The following is a 23049-nucleotide window of genomic DNA, read 5'->3' as shown; positions in this document are numbered from 1 at the left end:
GTTTTATAGATATTTTTTTATATATATATTTATAATATTTGATACTGTGTATGGTCAGACATCCCAGCTCGACTTGGGGTTTGCCACTTTTCCTCCTTCTGAGACATATGACGACAACTCAACCTTCTCCGCGCCCCATGGGAAGAGCAAAACGGTTTTGGCAGCTTCACCGGTGGGAGGAAACAGTCCTGACCTGGAGGTTCTGCGAAGTGAGTGTCGTGGAGAAGCTTTTCATCCCTCTCTTCCTTCCCTCCTGTCCATCCCCTTGCCCCCACCCCACCCCTCCATCCCCCAGCCGCCCATCCCTCGCGCTGCCAGCGTGGGCTTTACACCGTCGCCCCCAGCATGGCATCTGTCCCCGTCAGAATCTCGTTCTGGTTGGAATCCAGTCCAAAAAATTTGACCTTGAGTCCATCGACAGGGTGGACCACGGGCACCAAGGTGATTTTGGGGAAAGTCCTGGTGGCGAGCTCGAAGCGGCTGGTGCTGGCCAACTCGATGGCCAGCGCCTTGAGAAAGAGCTTGGCCAGGTGCTTGCCCAGACAGGTCCGTACACCCCCTCCAAAGGGGAGGTAGTGGAACCTGCCGTCCTTGTCTTCACTCCGACCCTGGCCAAAACGGTCAGGGTCAAAGATGTCCACGTCCTTGAAAACAGGAGCAGTGTCGTGGGTGTCCCGGATGCTGTACATCACACTCCAGCCTTTGGGGATTTGGAAACCCTGCAGAAGAAAACAAGGGGGAAGGGGTGGAGAGAAAAACCAAAGCAAGTCAAACCTCCTGTAAAGGGGTAAGCACCAGGAAGACAAGATGAAGACATTTCATTTAGTCTGCTTTTCCCCATTTTCTTCAGGGTTATTACTTGAGTGTGATGCACACTGAAGAGAAAAACAGAGTGCAAAGGGCTGGGAGGTGGGAATCCTGGGTTTATTTACAGAATCCCAGCATGGTAAAGGTTGGGAGGGAGCTCTACAATCCTATTAAAGCAGGGTCACCCACAGCAGCTTGCCCAGGATCACAGTATCCAGGCAGGTTTGAATCTCTCCAAAGAAGGAAACTCCATAACCTCTATGGGCAGCCTGCTCCAGGCCTCCAGCACCCTCACAGCGAAGAAGACTTTGCTCATGTTCAGATGGAACTTCCTGGGTTCCAATTCATGCCCATTGCCCCTTGTGCTGCCACTGGGCACCACTGAAAAGAGTCTGGCCCCATCCTCTTACCCACTGCCCTTTAGCTACAGATCCAAATTGATCAGGTCCCCTCTCAGGCTGCTCTCCTCCAGACTCAACAGTCCCAGGACTCTCAGCCTTTCCTTCTCACAGAATCTTTGTAACCTCTGCTGGTCTATCTCCAGCAGTTCCATGTCTCTCTTGAACTGGGGAGCCCAGAACTGGACCCAGGGCTCCAGATGTGGCTTTACAAAGGTAAATATCCCAGGGACCTGCTGGATAACCGATCACTATTTACATGCTTTGCAGTCTCTGGCAGGAACTCCATGATGCTCAGCAGCCACCAAGCAAAGGGGTGCAGCTTCTCTTGTGCCTGTGCTGTGCCCTGCACTGACCAACCTTCCCCCAGAGCATCCTAGGGGTCTGCTCACACCCCACTGTCTGTCACTCCCACACACCCAACACACATGTCAGGGCCTGGGCAATGAGGACTGGGGTGGATTTATTATCCCTTGAGTACTTTAAAAGGTTTCTGACTCAAATCATTACATTTGCAGGATTCACAGTGACAAGCCAGGTCTCAAGATTCTGTTTTGCTAGTCAGAAATTCCAGCCATGCTGGTGAGCAATCAGCCTGTCAGCTGGCAGCCTGGAGATGCCCTTTGCAGTAAACCTTTCCCCTGTCACACCCCAGTGCGGATTTTGGCATCAAACACTGTCACAAGCTCCTCCTTGATGCATCACGCCTGGCTCCCCGTTGACAACTTCAGTGTGTCCCTTCCCTGCCATGGTCCAGATCTCATCACCTTCCTCTGACCTCGGACCAATTCCACCTCCCATCACCAGCAGGACTTAATTTGGCCTCCCTGAGGCCTCCTCTCAGCCAGGCTCAAGCAAGCTTTGCAGCAACATACAAAGACAGTCCACCTTGGGAGCTGATGGTGCAGCTGTGCCCTGGAGAGATGGCAATACTCACATCCAGCTCAAAGGTCTGCAGCACTGTGCGGTACCCCCCGGAGATGGGGGTGAAGAGGCGAAGCACCTCCTTGATGACGCAGTCCAGGTAGTGGAGGCTGTTGATATTGTCAAGCCGGAGGGAGCCCTCACAGATGCAGCCATTGTGGAGGATGCCCTTGCTGCGCAGCTCCTCCCGCAGCTTCTCCAAGACCTGAGGGTGTTTGAGGAGCTGCATGATCAGAGAGGTGCTGGCACTGGCGGTGGTAGCGTAAGCGGCAAAGATAAGCTCCAGGGTGCCATCCTGAAAGACAAGAGGAAGGCTAGGGTAAGACACAGGGGATGGACAGACGGACAGGCCAGCAGCCATGGCACATCAAGGGACAGGTACGCAGGTTGCCATGGGGCGTGGCATCCTGGTCAGGTCCTACTGCAAGATCTCTCCTTGTGCAGGCAAAGGTCTTGGATGCCCACCATGGGGAGCTTCCTGTAAAGCCTTGGAGGATGCTGAGGACCAGACAGGCATGGGAAAAAACTCTGAGGGAGGCTCTTGAGAGCACATGAAGCACAAACTATGCCATGACCCTGCTGCAGGTGACAACTTGAGCTCTTATGTCCTGCAATGGCTGCATCATAAAACTGGATGGGTCAAGGGATGAAGCTGATCAAGGCTGGAAGCTTCAGCAAACTTGAATAGTCTTTTGGTATTCCCTGGAAATGCTGTTTAGAAAGGACTAAGCATGATTTGCAAATAAACATTATCCATAGGAAATCCACTGCCTTACTGACACCACAACCCACCAGACCAGGATTCAAATATGGCTCCAACAAGACAGGTCCCCGAACTGTCACTGATCATCTCAAGTCTGCCTCAAAAACTCCTCCTCACAGCAGTTCACGCTTTGCTCTTTGGGGACCCCCTGCCCCCAGCACAGCAAGAACAGCTTTAGGGTGGGAAGGGTCTTTACCTTCAGCTCCTGCATGGTTAGCTCCTTGCCGTGCTCCTTGCCGCTTTCTATCAGGATGTCCAACGCATCAGCGTAGTCCTTGCCCTGCGTGTTCTGCAGTTTCTCCTGGATGGCTTTCTCCAGCCCTTTCTGCAGCGTCTCACGTGCCCGGATGCCCTGCGGAACAGGAAGCCATAGAATCGTTTTGGTTGGAAAAGACCTTTAAGATCATCAAGTCTGACCATTAACCCAGCTCCACCAGGTCACCACCAAACCACAACCCTCAGCACTGCAACTCCACAGCTTTTAAATCTGTCCAGGGATGGGAACTCCACCGGTTTCCTGAGCAGCCTTTTCCAGGGCTTGACAACCCTTTGGGTGAAGAATTTTTTCCTAATATGCAACCTAAACCACCTATGGTGCAACTTGAGGCTGTTTCCTTTTGTTCCATCACTTTTTACTTGGGAGAAGTGATGAGACCAACCTCCACCTTGATACAGCCTCCTTTCAGGGAGCTGTAGAGAGTGAGGTCTCCCCTCCACCTCCTTTTCTCCAGGCTGAACAACCCCAGTTCCTTCAGACACACCTCACAAGACTTGAGCTCATTCACCAGCTTCATTACTCTAGACAGCAACAAGGTCTCCCCTAAGCCTCCTTTTCTCCATCAGACCACACAGGACACAACGTGAGCACCACCGTGTCCAGCCCAGCATTCCCAGGAGCTGGAGACGTGCTCAGGACAACATATCTAAGTAATACAGCTACAATTGCAGGTGCTCAAAGAGAAGTATAAAAGATGCTGAGGTTGTTCCCTGGGCTGGAGGAGTAAGCCCTGAGTGGGGAAGATTACAGGCGAGAGCAATCAGCACCTATGTGCAAATGACAGGTCAGCTGTGGGAGCCCCAGTACTGCACCAGTTCACAGGCCTCCAGTTCACCCTGGGATACATGGCAGTGCCTGGGAAAATTGTCTCTCAAAAGCAAGTCAATTCATCTGAAAGGATCTTCTTCCTGGCAGCATAATGGGCTTCCCAAGGAACTTTATCACCTGTGCTCAGTAAAGTAATCGTTGTCTGAGGGCAGCTGCACTGAGCTAACCTGCTGCTGCCAGGGCTTTGGGGCTGGAAACTGCTGGGCTCATTCACGTGGTCCAATAATGATTACAAAACTTGTGGGGACTGTAACAAAAAGAAATTTTAAATCTTTTTATCTTTTTTTAAAGCAAAAATGTCTATGGTTTGTGTTATGTTCTGATTTGGGATCATGCCTCCAAAAATTAGAATAGTTCTGGAATTAGACTCCTAGAATCCCAGCATGATGGGGATTGGAAAGGATCTCTGGAGATTATTTACTCCAATCCCCCTCCTAAAGCAGGGTCATGCACAGCAGTTTGCCCAGGATCACAATGTCCAGGTGGGTTTGGAATCTCTCCAGAGGAGGTTCCACAACTACTCTGAGCAGCCTGCTCCTTTTCACCCCCACCTTTTAGCTGTTGATCAGCATTGATCAGATTCCCTCTCAGGCTGCTCTTCTCCAGGCCAAACAGCCCCAGGCCTCTTAGCCTTTCCTCCTGCCCCAGGCCCCTCAGCATCTCTTTAGCCTCCACTGGACTCTCACCAGTAGTTCCCTCTCTCTTGAAATGGGGAGCCCAGAACTGGACCCAGGACTCCAGATGTGGCCTCATTAGGGCAGAGTAGAGAGGACGGACAACCTCCCACAACCTGCTGGTCACACTATTCTTAATGCACCCCAGGATCCCATTGGCCTTCTTTGCCGTCAGGGCACTTTGCTAGCTCGTGAGGGACTTCTTTTACCAGGACTCTCAGCTCCTTCTCTGTGGAGCTGCTTTCCAGCAGGTCAGTCCCTAACCTATAATGGTGCCCAGGTGCAGGATTCTACACTTGCCTTATCATGAGGACCCCTCTCCACTCAATTCTCTACCCTAGAAGGTCCATTGACTTGTTTTGCCCTGGGAACAGGAGGGCACGAACAGGAAAGCACAAACAGGAGAATGGTTTTACAAACAAAAAAAATACAGCAAAACTGCCAGCCACAAGTGAGGGAAAACAATCTATTAAATCTGGGCAAGACCTGACTCTAATCGCCCTGGCATCAAACTGCACACTCCCTGGCAGTCAAAGCCTGGGGACATATCTTCTCCACTCCACCAAAACAAGCCTTTATAGCCCAAAACGGACTTACTTCTAGAACTCAGAAGGTAAGCAGACACACCACCGAGAATCTATGGAGATGAGGATTAGCCACTGCTCCGTTAATCCCAGATTAGTGTTATCAGATAGTGGAGGACTCAGCCCAAATCTCTTACCCTCCTGTAGCCACTGAAGGGCAGATCCACAGGTAAGGAGAAGACATTCTCCACAAACTGCTGGTAGACCTCGAAGAGGCGATTGAGTTCCTCATCAGGGATGCGGAAGCCCAGCAGGACTCGGATAGCCATGCGGAAGGTGAGCTTCTGGGTCTCGTGGTAGACGTTGATGGACTCAGGGTTGCTGCTCCAGGCCCGAAGAGTGTCTTTGATCACCAGCTGGATCTTGGGAAGATAGCTCTCCAGTGCCTCATGGCTGAAGATTTTGGAGAAAACCTGCGAAAGAGAGCATGCAGAGATTTCAACCTAGTGCAAACACCCTACTCTTTGTCTTCTCTAATAACCTGCTTCAGTGCACAAAAACGAACATCACAAGGCTCCTGCACTGAGCAGAACACCCACAAACAGACAGAATTCACCAGGCAGAATCACCCATTCCTAAAACAGCTGCCAGAAAGGGTTGATGAAGAAATATCAGCTAACAGGCCCTCTGCAGGATGACCCCACCACAGCCATCACAAACAGAATCAGGAATCACACAGAATGGTGGGAGTTGGAAGGGGCCTCTGGAGAACACCTAGTCCAACCACCCACTAGAGCAGTTTGCCCAGAATCACTATGTCCAGGTATGTTTGGAATCTCTCTGAGGAAAAGATTCCACAACCTCTCTGGGAGGCTGCTCCAAAGCTCCAGCACCCTCACAACAAAGAACTTTCTATCCTCATGTTCAGATGGAACCTCCTGGATTCCAGATCATGCCCCTTTCCCATTGTCCGTTCACTGGGCACCACTGAAAAGAATCTGGCCACATCCTCTTGACATCTGCCATTTGGCTCTTGCTGAGCATCGAGAAAATCCCCTCTCTAACTGCACTTCTCCAAGCTAAACAGCCCTAGGTCTCTCAGCCTTTCCTCCTCACAGAGATGCTCCAGGCCCCTCAGCATCTTTGTAGCTGGACTCTCTCCAGTAGTTCCCTGTATCTCTTGAACTGGGGAGCCAACAACAGGATCCAGGAATCCAAACATAGCCTCACTAGGACAGAGTAGAGAGGCAACAACATGGAGCAAAGCAGAGATGAGAGGAAACACTTTACCCCATGCATGGTGGGATGGATGGAGCTGCCTTTCCTGCAGCTCCCTGTCTCATGGCTCCCAGTTACGTTCATTCCATGATTTGGAGACTACTAACACGCCTCTTCCATGAGGATTCTCTAGTGCCTAACATTATGACTGTGCACACACAAGCTTTTCTCTCTCACCTATCAACCACCCTTTTAAAAACATACATAAAAAAACAAGTGTAATAATTATTTGGAGGCATTTAGGATCTGTCTGAAACCTGCCTGAACTTGGGGTTCAAGCAGGGAAGAGAGGCGCAGACGTACACAGAGGCTGTGACTGCACACAGCTCATTTCCTTGAGAAACGAGGAAAAAAAAATTTAAAAACCCCAACAAAACCCAAAGCCCTAATGTCAGGGAAAAAAAAAAAAAAAAAAAAAAAAAAAAAACAACAACACCACCAAAGCCCTGATGTCAGCAGACAGCATTAATTTAAGCTCTGTGAGTAAACACAGCGCAGGAGAGGGCCTCCCCAAGTCCCCGATGCTAACGGCTCCTTACTCCAATCTGGGCCAGGAGGAGCTCAGCAATGCCAGGAATGTCCCTGCAGCCCTCCCCGGCGCAGCCCACAGCGCGGGCTTTCATTCGGCATCCCCGGCCGCATCCCTCCCAGGGCGCAGCGGAGGCAAAAGCTGCGCTGTTTGTTTATTCTGTGTTAACCTCCGCGCAGACAGGGCAGCGGCACACACGCACCGCCGCACGCCGGGCCGCCGGCAACACCCAATCAAAAACCAGGCTCACACGGAGCTCCAGAGCTGCGAAGGCTCCACCGGTGGCCAAGATCCCAGGGAGGGCTCGGTGCATGGTGTGGGGCTGCAAAGTTATCAAACCAACAAGAGGAGAGAAATCAAAGCCGCCCCCCCACACACACCCCCCTCTTTTCCATGAGCGCCGGACTCGCTGGAGCTGTAAATGTGAGAATTTCCTCTGCAGTCAGCACTCAAAGGCAAAGGTAATATTTTCCTGGCTGCGACCCCTCATTGCTAATGCACATCGTTTGCTGGGAGTTTGTTTGGTGAAATAACACCTCTGTCCCCTCGCAGCCCTGCGCAGGAGGCTCCACAAGAGCCACTTCATCCTGCGCCACGCTCGGGCTGAGCCCCGAGTAAAACTCATCGCACCGCATGCAGCGGGGAAGAGCTCGGAGGCTCCCTGTGGAAACACCTAGCATGTGAACCTCCATGGAAGGAGCACAGGGCTAGGACCGACAAAAATGCAAGTGGACTGACAGACAGATCTGCCTGCAGACAGCCAGCCATCAAGGAATGGCTTCGGAGAGCAGAGGCATGAATGAACGGAGCCGAGGAATGAATGAAGCACCGGCGGGGCCGCGGAGAGATCACGGCGAGGGCGGGAGACTGTGCAGCTGCTGCCTTCTGCCGCCTCCCTGCACTTCAGGAGCTATTTTTAAGCCTGGAAAGGGCAGCGGATGCTCAGGCAGAGCTGCCTGTGTGAGGGGGTGAAAAAAGCCGCTCGGAAAGGAAAAGCTGGAGGTGCTACAGCCGAGTCCCTCAGCTGCCTGGGGAAGGCATGGAAGGAGGAGGGAAAGGACTGGTTCCTGACGGTCATGGGCAGGACACCAGGCTTGGGTGCAGTGCTGGCTGGAGGAAAGCTGGCAGTTGCAAGGGATGGGACAGGACCTCCGGAGTGGTGCCTGAAAAGGGACCCCAATGTCACCCCATCTATCTGGCATCTTCCCTTCATCCATGCTGGAGATTTTGGGCTAAAGACAGAAGCCCCTGGTGAATCACCTCAATCTTAGTCTTTGAGCCCCTCATCATGGGAGTTTGACTCAGTTTCTCTAGCTGAAAGCAGAGCTGGCAAGGGGACAGCCTCTTCTTCAGATGTGATGAGGCTGAAGCCCTGCTTGGAGTCACCACCCCAACAGAGGTGGCCTCTGAGGCTCCCAGTCTGGGGCAAACCCCATCCTCCCACAGCTCTTCCCAGCATCTCCTACAGGCAAGGCATTCAGGAACCCCACAAAAATCACGGTATCTCAAGAAATGTCTCCGGTGCTGCTGTGCAGAATTGCTGCAACAGTACATAGAACCAGCCCAGGAAGAGATCTACACTCTGCAGAACAAGACAAACTCTGAAGAGGAGAGTTCCCATCCCAAGGAGTGATGCTGAGTGCAAGCACAGAGAAGGGAACCCTCAGGAAGGGAAGACTGAGCCCCTATGGAGCTCAACATGCCACCTGCCCAGCCTGAAAAAGGGGAAGAAATTAGCACTGGGGGGCGAATTTTTATCTTCTTTTTTTCCCCTTTGTTTAGCTCTTCTATCAGGCTCCACTAGCCCCAGCTGTCTGCACCCTATACGGGCAGGAGCCTGAAGCTCTCAGCCACGGGGCCGGCCGACGTTGCGAGTCCCGGCCCCACTGCAAGGTCCCGTCCGCTTGCCGCCGTTGCGCTCCACGCCGCCTAATCCCAGATGTCAGCAGATCCTTTCCCCAGCCAGACACAAGTCTGGATCCCCTTCCAGTCACCTCCAGTTCAACCCTGCATCTTTCCAGTTGATTAAAAAGGAGGAAAAGGCAGCCAACTTTCCCCAGCAAACCTTCACGCATTTCTAGCCTAAAATTCCTGCGCCCTCTAGTGAAGCCGAACCGAATGTCTCCCTGGACCAAGACAAGACCGAAGAGATTTGGTGCAAAAGCTGCTTCAGAACTGCCAAGAGGTAAAATCAGCTCTAAGGAGACGCTGGCTCTGCTAATACAGAGATGGAATAGCTCAGCCGTGGTGGAGGTCCACCAGGTGGCCTCGGTGCTGGGGAAATAACCAGGATGTTTTGGGGATGCTGGAAAGAGACCACATTTTCCCTCACATTTTGATATGTTCCAATCAGTCAAGTCTAGGGATTTGCTCTGTCCAGGGGCATTTATTTATACCCTCATACACATGGTCACCCCACACTGAGGGTGGCACAATCACCATCCAGGAAGCCTGCATGGCAGCTTCTGAATTCAACTCATAGTAAAAACAGGATACTTAAAATCTATGGTTTTCCTAAGGCAGAGAATTCCTTCCCAGTGTCTCAGCTCGGGAATCTCCTGGAGAGGTCCAGCTCCATGTGATAATGAACTGCCCTCAGTCCCAACTGGAGAATACCTCAGCCCTATCCTTAAACCACACAGAAGACAGGAGTACATTCATGTAAAGAGCTCTGAGCTTCAACCTGCAACATTTTCACACACTGTAAAGGCTTCATTTAGTGTCTGGTGTGGAGAGCAGTTAGCAAGGATAATGTTTTCATAATGTTATCCTTCCTTGGTAGCAGCCAAGTTTCCCCACTCCAGGTAGCAGCTTCAGTCCCTGCCCTTTGCTATCCATGATCTGCAGGTCCTCTGATCCAAACCAGCACATCGGCACAGCAAAGAGAGGAAGACTCCAGGAGGAAAACTTATTCTTTGAGATCATACACCATCATCTTATCCAGCCCACACTAGCCAAAGCTGCTGGCCTCACTGAACAAAGGCATAATGAGCATGGAGGTGTTTTCATGAACCACCTCTTTATGGTACCTTGCGTAGTCTTCACAACCTTTTTACTGTGTTTTCCCTTTGCTCACACTCCTTGTGCCAGGACAGCTTCTTGCCCTTGAGCCTTCTCATCCTGCTCCAGAAATATCATGTTTTATGATCTTGCTGGAGCATGGCAATGATGCTCCTTGTCTGGCAGCCCTGAATCTGGTGCCAGGGATAGGCAGACATCCATTATAATGTGGCAACAGAAGAGAGTTGGGCCAGACACATAGGTAGAAATCATATGTCTCCAGGTTGAGACACTGCTTTGGATGCTTCCTCACATGTCCCACTGGCCAAATTGCAGGCCAGTGTTGGACTTGATGATCTTAAAGGTCTCTTCCAACCAAAATAGTTCTATGGTTCTCCCCATTCTGTAATTGGAAAATGGAGCAAATGGACCACTCCACAGTCTCCTGCCATCTTCTGTCATGGGAGGTATCCAAGCCCATTAGAGGGAAAAGCCAAGAGTTTCAGCTCCCAAAACAAGCAGTGTTTGGTTTGCCCATCAAAGTATAGCAGAGTGCAGGTGAGAAGTGCGGAGCTGAAGGCAGTGACCTCTCCCAGGGAGAAATGCAAGAACCCCATGAGCACTGCAACTCATCTCCAAAGGGAGTCTGGTTACAGAAGCTGGAGTCTCCAAACTCCAAAAGAAGTTGAGTGCTTTACCAAAAGGCTTCATTGAAATGCAAAGGATTCTCAAAAAACTGTGCTGGAAAAAAGCTTTAAGATCATTTCAGCATCCCTGGGCCAGGTTATGATGATCATGCACTTTTCAGGGTTGCCAGTACCCCTAATGTTTAACAGGTTTTTAAACATCTAGGGTTGGGAGAAACTCAGCATTTCCTATTTCCAGTTGAGTTCAGAAGGAAAATGAGCCCAAGTATCCTATTTCCCCACAGCTCAAAAATCTCCATGTCTGAGCACCTCTCTCACAAACTCTCCCCATGGCAAGAGAGAGACTGCTTTCAGTCCCAAACCCTTTAACAGGCTCTTGAGATAAAAGAGCTTTGATGAACAGGATGGGGAGGGAAAGCAAGATACAAGCTGTCTTGAACTGTATGATCATAAAGGTCTCTTCCAACTAAAATGATTCCACAATTCTAAGCAGGACACCTTACATCCATCACAGCACCCTCCTCAAGCCTCAGAAAGAAAAAACCACCAGCAGCAAAATGCAACCAGTTACAGTCAGCAAATTGGACATCTCAGCCCCACAATGTTGTGGAGATCCCCAAACACCTTGTGGTTCTTCAGCATCTCTGGGCCTGCACCACTGCTGAAGTGCTGCTCCAAGTGCCCTCCAGCTAATTATTCACAAGGAACCAGTGTGTTTGAGAGCAAAATTCACCTTACATATTGTCACTGCTCTTCAAGGAGGGAATCAAACACAGGGAGGGGAAAAAACAAAGAAGAATCACATCAATGGATAGCACATGGAACAAAAAAACAGGGCTTGTGTCCAGCAAGAATGGACTCAGATTAGAAAGATGGGATCACCTGGTGAAAAAAAAAAAAAAAAAGTCCAATGGGACAAGGACCCCAGAGGGAGGAGCAGAATATTACAAACCACAACTCAGCAAGCTGCTCAAGCTGCTTGAAAGGATGGAGCATGATGCAGTAGAACAGCAAAGCTATACAAAGACAGTGTAAGACAGATACCGAGCCTGGAAACTCTCCCCATCTCTTGGGATTAGCTCCTGGAATCCCCCATTCCTGCTCTGAGCCTAGACCCATACAGAGCTATGGGCTACAGATATCAAGTGCAGAGCATTACAGCCAGAGATGTTTCATCTTCTCCATGCTTCACAGCATGGAGAACAGACACAACTTCCACCTGAGATGGCACAGAAAGCTGCAAAAGCCTGCATTAAAGAGGCTCAGCTTGCAGGGTATGGTACAGTTCCTAGAGGGTAGAATCATAGAATCGTTGTGGTTGGAAGAGACCTTTAAAGTCATCAGCTCCAACAATTAAGCCAGTACTGCCCAGTCCACCACTAACCTACGTCCCTCAGAACCACTTTTCCATGGCTTTTAAATCTTTCAGGGATGGTGACACCACTGCTTCTTCCAAGGCTTGACAACCCTTTTGGGGAAGAAATTGTTCCTCACATCCAACCTAAACCTCCCTTGATCCAATCTGAGGCTGTTTCCTCTTGTCCCATTACTTGTTCCTTGGGAGAAGAGATGGACCTCCACCTGGCCCCAACCTCCTTTCAGGGAGTTGCAGAGTGATCTGTAAGCACACTGTGACACAGCACAGCTCTTCAGAGCTGGGTCAGGGCTTCCAGGGCAATTTGGGGTGGAAGGTGCTATGTAAAACACACAGGAGATTTGTCTTGCAGCCAGGAGCTCCTGCACTTCACATTTTTTAATCCCATGGAATTACTCTGGATTTACACCACTGCAGATGACAGCAGTAGTTGGTCTAAAGTCAATGAACCAACCTAACTGACAAATTCTTCCCCAAGACCGCGAGCGGGAGCCCTGCTCTATCAATGGAAGCATTTTCTCCAGCTCCAGCAGCTTTTACCCGTGGGTTAAAGCTCACAGGGCAGGAGCCCAATGCAGACATGCTTAGAAGGGGCTGGAGCTGAGCCAGATGATGGCAGCTGGAATCCAGCCTACTTGAGCTGACACGATCTGGGGGGGCTTGGATGGAAGGAGATGGTTTCTTTTCCACCATGGGATTTACAAGTGGGGTAGGGTGGAAATGTGGGAAAAAAAACCCAACCCCAAACAAACAAACAAACAAAACAACCTCTCAACAACTCAGATCAGGGCTTTTTTTGTAGGGTGGAAGGTACATTCCCGCCACCTCCCATCCGTCCTTCCTCCTCCCGCCCCTCTCCCCCATCTCCCTCCCTCCCTCCCCCCCCTGTCCAGCCCACAGCAGCTGGTTTATATTTGGTTGTAAATTTATGGCCCCTTTTGTGTTCTTAATCCTCTTGCAAACTATATTAAAGCCTCAGACCTTTCTACTTGGTGCTAATAAGCTCAACACTTGTATGCCTCCGAGGCAGAACATTAATTGTGGTGTGTTAATGAATGATGTAGTTTTGGACAGTGAGACAAAACAGGCTGCTTCTCTGCACCACTGTCTGCTTCCTCCTCGAGTCTCTGGGTCTAGGATGTCTACCCAGCCCACGAACTGCTTTTATTTTATTCTTTCTTTGCCTTTTTTAAGCTGGCTGTGCCTATTTTGGGATTACTCTGTTGGAACAGAGCAGGAGCCCAACAAGTCCAGCGCTCTCCTGCCAAGGCTGGATGCTTCCGAGGAAAGTCTGAGTCCCACCTTCCCTGTGCACCGTAGCAGAGCTGTGCTGGCAGTGCATATCCTGCACAGGGAAAGTCCTTCCTGGCCCCAGGCACTGCTCAGTCTTGACCTAAAACCTAAGGACCATGCATCCTGTCCACTTCCAAATCCCATTTCCTTGGCCACTTCCAATTCCCATTTCCTTCTCCACCAAGAAGCTGGGGTGCCTCACGGGCAGAGGTACAGGACTGCCTCCATCTCTGCTGCTAAACTTCAGATTCCCACTGGCTTTACATCCCATAAAAGCAGAGCCTGTGCTAGCACCAAGGATTGGCTTTGCCTTCTCTAACAGCTCGTAGTGACCCAGGGAGCGACACTTCCAGAACACACACATCAGGAGCGACCACGCTGATTTCACTGGGGTTTCATGGGCAGAAAGGGAAGCCCATGGGTAGGAATGGGAGTTCATGGGTAGAAATGGAACCTGAAGATGTCTACAGGGACAGATTTAGGGTGAGATGTGAAAAGAATTGAGTGAACACTCAGTCTGGGACAGGGTATGGCTGAGGTGGCATGGCTCTACCATCAAAACAAGAACAGGATGAAGAGAGCATGGTGTACTCTCAGCCAGGCACCAACCCTAGTCATCCCTCCCTGATGAGCAGGAAAGCAGGAGCTCCCCATCACATCTGACCTTGAGGGATGACATGTGTCCCTTCCATGATGAGGAAGGACAGGGATCTGCCACCAAAAAGCCAGAGCAAAGACATGCCCATGTTCAGCCAGATGCAACACCACCGTGGCTGCTCCTGCCAGTAACCTGCAAGGTGATTTCAAGACGAAAATGCCACCACCATGGAGGCATCATGGGTGGCCCAGATCCTTCTCCAACATCAATATAAACTCCATGACCCAACAGCAGTAACAGCCTCTCAGTAGATATTTATCTCAGGAGGGTGGTTGAGGAGTTTTGGGTTGCTTTTGTTTACGACTTGTAAACTGTTCTTATCAACCAGCTTCATCTCAGGCCAAGGACAGAGCCAATGCTGATGGCATTTGCAATAAAGCAATACTCCTGATGCAGGCAAGCCCTGCTCCTAGCCCTGCTCTCATCCACCATCCTGCTCCACAAGCTGTAATGTCCATGGCAAAGCTGACTTTATATCCACAGACCCACCCCTCCCTAATAACTGGAGAGTACATTGCTTAGAAGGGGGAAGTTTCCTCCAATTCATATTGACTTTGACAGCTTCTTGCAGAGCAGTTTCAATAAACAGGGCATGGGAAGGCAGAAAGCTGCCAGAGCTGCCAGCTTAGTATGGCCTTGTTCCTCCTGAGCACGCTCCACACATACACCTCAGAGTCCTTCATCAACACCTATGAGATTCAAGGTGCTGGTAGCCTAGGGGTGGAAAAGATATCCACTTCCTTTGTGAAAAGGGTGAATCATAGAACCATTTCGGTTCGAAGAGACCTTTGAGATCATCAAGTCCAACTGCTAATCCAGCACTGTCAGGTCACTACTAAGCCATGTTCCTCAGTATCACCATACAAGATCCTGAAGAGAAACTGAGATAGGGAAACAGCAATCCTGAGAGAGGAGCTCCAGCGACTGAGCTGTCCAGTGCAGCTCTGGTCCCATCATGGTCACAGACAGCAGAGCCAGTGGTGATGGCTGCAATTTTCTGGTCTTGAAGTTACAGTGAAGAGCTAAAAACTCTTTGGAAAGCTTCACGACACATGGCCAGCCAAACAGCCAGTTTTGATGGCAAACTACCAGAAACACCATGCAAGAACATGCTGGGTTTAAAGCTCTTTGCTAGAGCTAATCTTCACATCTCCGTGGCAATCTGTCCCATTGAGAGGAGACACAGCTTGATTGCCAAGGAAGGATGAGAGGATCTGCCAGTGCTGCTGCAGAGAAGTGCAACTCCACTGGATTTCATAAAGAAGATAAGGACTGGTGGTGACCACTGGTGGTGAAACAAGAGCTAGAGATGACCTCAGTGGCTGGAGTTGCAGCAAAAGGTGAGGACATGGGGAGTCATACTCCACCTTTCCACAGGTTTAGCTTGCACCCTACATGCAGCCTCCCAAGAAACTATACCTCATGTACCACTTCTGGCAAGACCAGAGAAGGAGAAACCACTGAAGAGCAGGCAAAGGTTCAAGCTCAGACATGAGGTTGAAAACAGAACTGGGCAGGTAGATGGAAGCACTGCTCCAGGAATCCCTATGCTGCTTTAAACGGAATTATCAAGAACCTGAAAGGTTTCCCAGGAAATATTGCTGCTGCTCTTCTGCTTGGAGCTTTCAGACTTTTCATACTAGCAGCCTTACTATGAGAGTTGGTCAAGCCTTGAAAGAACAGCCAAGAAGTTCTCTGCTTGGTTCATCAGAGGGTCAAGAGGAAGGTACAGCCCTGATGTCTGAAAGAAAAACTTAGCCAGCAATGCATCTTCATGGCCAGGGAGGCCAATGGCCTCCTGGGGGGCATTAAAAAGAGTGTTACCAGAAAGGTCAAGGGATGTTCTCCTCCCCCTCTACTCTGCCCCAGCAAGGCCACATGTGGAGTATTGTGTCCAGTTCTCGGCTATCTGCAGTATCTAAAGATACTGCAGGGGTTAGGAGGATGAGGCCAGAATCTTCTCAGTGGTGCCCAGTGACAGGATAAGGGGCACCAGACACAAACTGGAACCCAGGAGGTTCTATCTGAACATGAGGAAAAACTTCTTTGCTGTGAGGTTGACAGAGCCTTGGAGCAGGATGCCCAGAGAGGTCGTGGAGTTTCCTTCTCTGGAGAGATTCCAAACGTGCCTGCCCATCGCGATCCTGGGCAACCTTGTGTGGGTGACCCTGTGTTAGCAGGGGGGTTGAACTAAATGATCTCTAGAGGTCCCTTCCAAGCCTAACCATTCTGGGGTTCTGTAGCATCTACCTAGAAGGAACATGCTTAAATCTTATATCTAATGCTTCCACCTCAGGTATCTCAGGATTTCAGCAGCAGGGTGTGGAGAGTTAAAAACTGATGAAATTTAACAGCATTTACCAACAGCTCACGGCTCATGAACACAAAAGATGGAAAAGTTTCTGCTGGTAGAGGGCACCTGGACTGGGAAGATCTTTAATCTGGTCATGGCAATCTCACCAAAAACAAAATTATCTGTTTTCTTCCCATTAGAATAAGGTTCCCTTTATCTCTGCATGCACAACTCACTCAGCAATGGACATTTTGTGTATGGGAGAAGGAAACTCAAGCTCAGAGTGCACCCAAGGGCTGCATGAAGTATGAGATGCTCAGCCTCTCAGAAATTAAGAGGAGACCAAGTACAGGAATCAGAATAACCTCCTGTTTTCAAAGAGACCAACTGAGTCCAGTGTACCCAACCTCACACTGCTAAAAGAGAAGGCTTAAAAAATAATTAGCTACTCCAGCTAGTCCCCAGTACCACTGATATGGGAAAAGTGTTTGCTCCTGGATATGCCAGAACTCGAAGCAGAGGCAAGGTGTGCGAGTAGGAGCAGGCACAGCTCATCTTGGGATGGTGTTTTGCCAGAGTACCTGTTCTCAGGAGGCTTTAGCCATCCCTTAAGCAGGAATTAGGATCCTTGCCAGCTTGGGATAGTGCATGATGCCAAAAGTTGGGAAGGCAAAAGGGATTTGAGGAGGAGAATGGAGATCCAGAGAGCAGACTTTGGACTCAGAAAAATCCCAAAACATTTGGATTCACTGTTGAGGGTGGGAAACTTATATTCCACTAGGGAAAAAAAATCCACAGAAGTGAGACTGTCAGGTATAAAAATTGAGGGACAGAGGCTCTCTCCTTTATACACTGCCAGTATTCCTCCTTGCTAGTGCCACCACTCCCCATCCAAGCTGCAGTACAAATTACAAATCCATCAGGATACCACAGAGGTCAGGTCTCCCTTTTCCATGACCGCATTCCCATCACCCATGCTCTCCTCACCTCCCCCAGTGCCTGAATTCTGTGGTTGTATTACAGCAATGGCAACCAAAGACCTTCAGCAACTCGCTTTCTAGTAGCAAAAAATTATCTTGCTGTGCAGGAGATAAAAGCAGCAGTGAATGAGGGTGGAGGGACCTTCAACTCGCTGCCTGCTCCCATTTAACCCTCCCTTAATTGGAAATAAACAGGAGCCAAAGCTGCTGCTGGAGGAAGGCACATCTCTCCCCATCTCCCTGCACCTCTTCTGCCCTAAATTATGGTGGAGGAAGCCCCACAAACCATTACCCTTTTTTGACAGCCAGGTCAGAAAAAAATATCTCTCTCCTGAAGAAAACTGAAGTATCCTGAGCAAAGGGTGATGGAATTTCCAACACAGAGCTTGCCCAGGTCTTGGGTAGGGATTCACATGGTGTTTCTTGTGGCATCACTCAGATCCCAGCCACCAGCACATTAAGAACTGGGACTAAGAGGCATCACGCAGTGTTTGGGTTCTCCCCAGGAGAAAAGAGCTGAGTTGGATTTGTTTGGGACTTTATAGAAACACAGCTGCCAAAATAAGAAATCCCACACGAGCAGGAAGAGGAGAGGGGACCTTGCCTCAGGGCAGGGACAGCCTCTTGGCCCTAGGTACTACAACTGCTGTGCCAGCAAAGCCTGGACACATCACCTTCACCCCAAATTCACCGCCTGTCCCAACCCAGCTGGTAAAGAGCCTGTCCCTATGGGACAGGTCTGGATGCAAAAGCCGTCACCTACGCCCAGGCAAGGCCGTAAGAAGGTCTCAGCCGCCTTCCCAGCCAGCAAAATCCCCTCCCACCATGCTCCATGCCGGGACCCCCATCAGCACCCCAATTCCCCTAAAATCCGATCCAGTGCTGAGCACCATGAGACCCCTCAAAAAAACACAAAGCCTGCAGTCTCTCTTCAAGACACCCTCAGCAAAGTCTGAAAATGGGAGGGACTCTTCCCCTCCACCCCACATCCTTTTAGGAGCCCTCTGAGACTATGCTCACTGCTCAGCCCACTCCCCACAAGTCACCAGTGGCAAGGGGCTGTTGGGGTGGTGATGGGGTGTGCAGCACCTCCATCCTCAGCAGCAAGTGTGACACTCACTCTCTCGCATCCCCATTGCCCTTTTAAATTCTTCAGAGGCATCAAGTGTGGGCACAGAAGGGGGGGCACACCCACACAGGACCTCCCACATTGGGGGTCTGTGGGAAGAGGAGGGAGGAAAGCAGAGAAGGATGAGAGAGGAAGAAGAGAAGGAGAGGAATGGAGAGAGAAGGGAAAGGGCTCCCCCACCCAACACACGCACCCACGCATTTGTCCCCTCCCGACCACGCATGGGGACCTCACCTTCCTCTTATGGCGATGGATGTCGCCGATGGAGTTAGCCACGGTGTTGGGTCCCAGCAGCATGCGGGTGCTGCGCGGCCACTCGGTGCTCACCAGGTGATGCTCCCCCATCAGGATCTTCCGCACGTTCTCCGCGCCTGTCACCCGCACCAGCGGCCGCCCCAGCAAGTGCGTCTTGAAAACATTCCCATACTTCTCCCGCCGTGAAGACTGGAAGCAGGAACCCTGCGTGGGGTGGAGGAGCAAAACACGAGTGGGGGGCGGTGTCACCACACGGCTTCTCTGCGCCCACGCAGCCGCACCCACGCGCGGGGATCCCCGCGGAGCATCTTACGTGGTGGGAGAGCGAGGGCAAGCCTGCCGCGGTTCGAGGAGGGCAGAAATAGAGAGGGAGAGGGGTCACCCCGACATCCCACCCACGCACAGCCCGGCTCCAGCGACGGGGAGCCCTGGGCTGCCCTCCCACGGTCCGTTCCCTCTGGCCCCCTTCCTCCTCCCTTTTATTTCTACCTTTGCTTCCCCTGGCACTTTTTTAACCTTTTAGGGGTTTCGTGGGTTTTTTTCCCCTTTCTCTTTTTATTCTCTGCTTTTTCTTTTTGCTTTCTCTTCTTTTTTTTTTTTTAATTGCCCTTTTCCCCCCTTTCTCTTTTTCTCCCCTTTTTTAATCCCTTTCCCCTGTTCTTCCCTTTTTTATCTTTTATTTTTCTCTTTTTGCTTCTCTTTTTTCCCATTCTCCCTTCCTTCTTTCTCTTTCACCCCCTCTCCTCTTTTCTCCCCTTTTTGCCCCATTCTCTTCCCTCTTCACCCCGTTCTCCTTTTTCTCCTTTCTCTTTTTTTACTCCCCCTTCCCTTTCCCCCTTTCCCTCCCCCTTCCTTCCCTTTTCCCCCTCTCTTTCTTATTTTTTTTTTTTTAGTCAATTTACTCGAAAGACTGCAATTTCCCTAAGTAACTCTCCAGATTTGAAAACCTTTAATAACTTTCCCACATGCTCGGAGGGGATTTTGCCGGCGAGAAGCCGCGGAGGAAAGGGGAGGGGAACGGGGGGGTTCCCCCCAAAAAGCCCATCCTGAGCAGGGAGAATATCTGGGAGTGCTGCAGCTCGGGGCTGGGAGTACGGGGTGTTTATTTTGAAACAAAAGCGCGGTTGTGAAGTTCAGATGTTCAGGTGACCCTGTTTCTTGATCTGCGTAAATATAATTAAAGTCCTTTTTGTGGCATTAATAAAGAGTTATTTGTACACCATTTCCAGGGCAGCACAAAGAGGACCTTTATGTGGGAGAAGTTTCGAATGGAGTCCAATTTATACAAAAATTTTGTATTTTTAGCCCTGGACTCTGTTTGGATGGAGCCTGTGGAAAAGCGAGAACCCTTTTCTGGTCCCCCTGTAAAAAATCTGATAAATTTCTTTAAAAAATAAAGCCCTATTGAGAGCGGGCGGTTAACCCCTTCGGGGCCGGCCAGGGAGCAGAGCCACCGCGCTGGGCTCTCACGCTGGGGCTTCCCCGGCACCAGGAGGGGGGAACGGGGACACAGAGGGACACCGGGGAATGTGGCGGCTCTCACAGCCGGGACCCGGGCTCTGCCATCCCATCAGTGCAACGCGGCTTTGGCTGGCGGGAGCATCCTCGCCCGGTTCCTCCTTGCTTTTTATTATTTTGCCCTCGGAGGAGGAAGGTGGGAAACCCTTGGTTTAATTTAAACCTCGGGGGTTCCCTCTTGGGATACTGCGAGCCCTCGGGAGTGCCCCAGGCTTCCCCATGCCGCCTCTCCTCCTTTCTCTTTCAATTTTTAGTGGTTTTCTCCCCATTTTTTTTTTTTTTTTCAGTCCGAGGGGGATCCCGCTCCACCCGCCGCTGTTCAGCATTTAGCGAGGTTAATCCCGGGTTAATCTCCCCATTACCTCCGCGGGCTTCCCCCAACACCGGACCACGGCCCGGGCCGGCTTGCAAACAACCCCGAGAACACGGAGAGCTCATTGCACGGGTGGCGGGGACACGACCCGGTGACATCCCTTCTATCTCTTCCCGGAGCGGCGGCGAACCCCAGGGATACCTCCCACCCCCGTCTTTTTTCTGCAAAGATTTAGGCTGAGGCGAAGAGAAAAGGAGTTTTTGGGAGACCCTGAGCCGGAAGAAAAGGAGTTTCAGAGCAGCTCAAAGGAGACCTGAAGCAGCGCCCCCGGTCTCCAGCAGCCCCCGCAGAGGGAAGCCCGCAGCGCCCTGCCGGGGAGCGCAGCGCCGCGGCGGCTCCGGGTCTGAACCCAGCCGAGTCAAAGCTCCCTCAATTCCCCTGTCCAAACCCCAAACATCAGCAGCTCCCGACCCCAGCTCGGAGGGATGATGCAATCGAAAGGAAAAAAAGGAGGAAGAAAAAAAAATCCTTAAGAGAAAAAAAAAAGAGAGAGAAGCTGGTCCCAGCCCACCTTCCAGGGAGGGAAGGGAAAAGGGAATCCTCCTTACCTGCAGGAGCCAGTGGAAGGTTTCTCCGATTAAAGGGAATCCCATAGAGCCTTTAGGGATTGGTAGCTTGCAGGTTTTGTCGCGGGTGGCAGCCCAGCGGAGCTGCCACAGCTGTTGGGACACGGCCAGCAGCAAAGTCAGTGACACCAAACACGCGGCGAGGGTAGCCAGTGCCGAGACGAGATCAAAACTTGCAAAAAGCATATTTGGAAGAAGGAGGAGGAGGAGGGTGGGGAGAGAAACAGCCCCTGTGACAGGCACCACACTCGCACCCACACACACGCACCGCAGGGAGAAAGAAGGGCGATGGAGGAGGGCAAGGGAAAGACTGCCTGGGGGGTCCCGGGGCTGGGGGGGGGGGGGGCCCGGTTTGCCCCCCTCTCTGTTGGCAGGTTAGAAAAACAACAGGAAAAATGGGGGGGCAGGGGGGTGGGGAATAAAGGGGCAAAAAGCTGTATCTCCTCTGCCCCTCTCTGAAAACTTTGTTTGAGTAAACTTGACAGAGTGACACAGGCGAAAAAAAACAACCCAAGAAACAGAAAAAAAAAAAAAAAAACCAACAAAAAACCCCACCAAAAACAGCACAACACAACACCCCACACAGAACACAAAAAGAGGGGAGGAAAAACCCAGCAACCCAACGAGACCCCAAAGAAAAGGGTGGGGGCAGCTGAAGAGTCCCAAACTCGTGGATTAAAAGTCAAAAAAGAAAAAAAAAAAAAAAAAACGGAGTGAAGGAAAAAAAAAAAAAGCCAAGACCCACAAAAGTCCAACTGCAGATGCTCTAGGTCTTGCTCGCTTTCAAGGTGAAGCCACACACACCAGAAAGGGGGAAAGAAGTGAAAGGAAGGGGGGGGGGGGGGGAAATGAAGGGGGAAATGAAAGGGAGAAAAAAATGAAAGGAAGGGAAAAAATGGAAAGGGGGGGGATAAATGAAGAGGGGGGAAAGTGAAAAGGGGTGGGAATAAAAGGGGGGAAAAATCAAGAGAAAAAAATAAAAATCAACAACCAAAAAAATGAGCGAGATTTAAGAAAAAAAAATTTAAAAATTTTAAAAATCATCAAATAGTTCAGCCCCGACCTGGAGAGATGGAAGAATTAAAGAGCTGGATATATGTATCTATACACACGGAGCGAGGCGGCTCGGTTTGTATCGCTATCTCTCGGTACATAAATAAATCTCTATAAATACAGCCCTGTCTATATTGCCGGTGATTTGGGAGCCCCAGACTTAGCCCCAGACTTCTGCAGGGAGGGAGGCAGGGCTCTGGGTATAGCCCCTCTGCAACCTTCAATTTGAGTCCAAAAAGAAAGTCCATGTGTGTTTATATAGAGGCGGGGAAGCCGGGGCTGGGCCGGCCGCCAGCCCGACTGCTCACCCCCCCACCCCCCTCCCTCTTCTCTCCTTCTCTCCTCACACCCACCCTCACCCACCAGAGGGCTCCCGGGGGGGGGGGGGGGGGGGGGGGGGCGGGCCGAGCCGAGCCGAGCCGGGCGGACGCGGCGCTGGAGCGTGCGAGCCCTGGCCCGCCGCCCGCGGCACGGTCACGCCGCGCTCTTCATCCTCCTCCTCCTCCTCCTCCACCTCCTCCTCCTTTTCAGCCGTCCGTACCTTCAGCCTGCCGAGAGACAAGCGCAGCTCAGCTCCGGCGCCTACCCTCCTCGTCAACTGCAATCCCCTCGAAATGATTCCCCCTCCCCAAATCATTCCCCCCCACCCCGCAATTTAACCCTTAAGGATGCTCTCCCGGCGATGAACACTCCCCACACACATCATTTTCCCCTCACATTACTCCTACCCCACACCTTCTTTGATGATTTCCCCTCGCTATGATCCCCCTTTGCAATGGTCTCCCCAATATTTAATCTTTAGCAACCACACACACACACCTTGCAATGTTCCCCCTCTTGCAGTGGTCCCCCCACTATTTAATCCTAACGATCCCACTCCTTGGCATGATCCTCCTCCATCATTTTC

General features: G+C 51.0%; 1 protein-coding gene across 2 annotated transcripts; it reads right to left on the bottom strand.

The window, feature by feature from the left end:
- Positions 1–326: 326 nt before the first annotated feature.
- LOC128974834 (cytochrome P450 26B1) lies at positions 327–21275 on the bottom strand. 2 transcript variants are annotated; one of them, XM_054391569.1, is made up of 6 exons: positions 21072–21275; positions 18612–18836; positions 5393–5668; positions 3089–3244; positions 2143–2424; positions 327–719 (listed from the first exon to the last, which is right to left on the bottom strand). In XM_054391569.1, exons 1-6 carry the CDS (start codon positions 21273–21275, stop codon positions 327–329), a joined length of 1536 nt encoding a protein of 511 aa, XP_054247544.1. The 2 variants fall into 2 exon arrangements, with proteins under 2 accessions (XP_054247544.1, XP_054247545.1); XM_054391570.1 differs by lacking the exon at positions 18612–18836.
- Between the last annotated feature and the right edge of the window lie 1774 nt (positions 21276–23049).

This window comes from Indicator indicator, chromosome 23 (genome assembly GCF_027791375.1).
Source record: "Indicator indicator isolate 239-I01 chromosome 23, UM_Iind_1.1, whole genome shotgun sequence".
In the NCBI taxonomy this organism is placed as follows: Eukaryota; Metazoa; Chordata; class Aves; order Piciformes; family Indicatoridae; genus Indicator; species Indicator indicator.
This window is presented reverse-complemented; position numbering and strand designations above follow the sequence as displayed.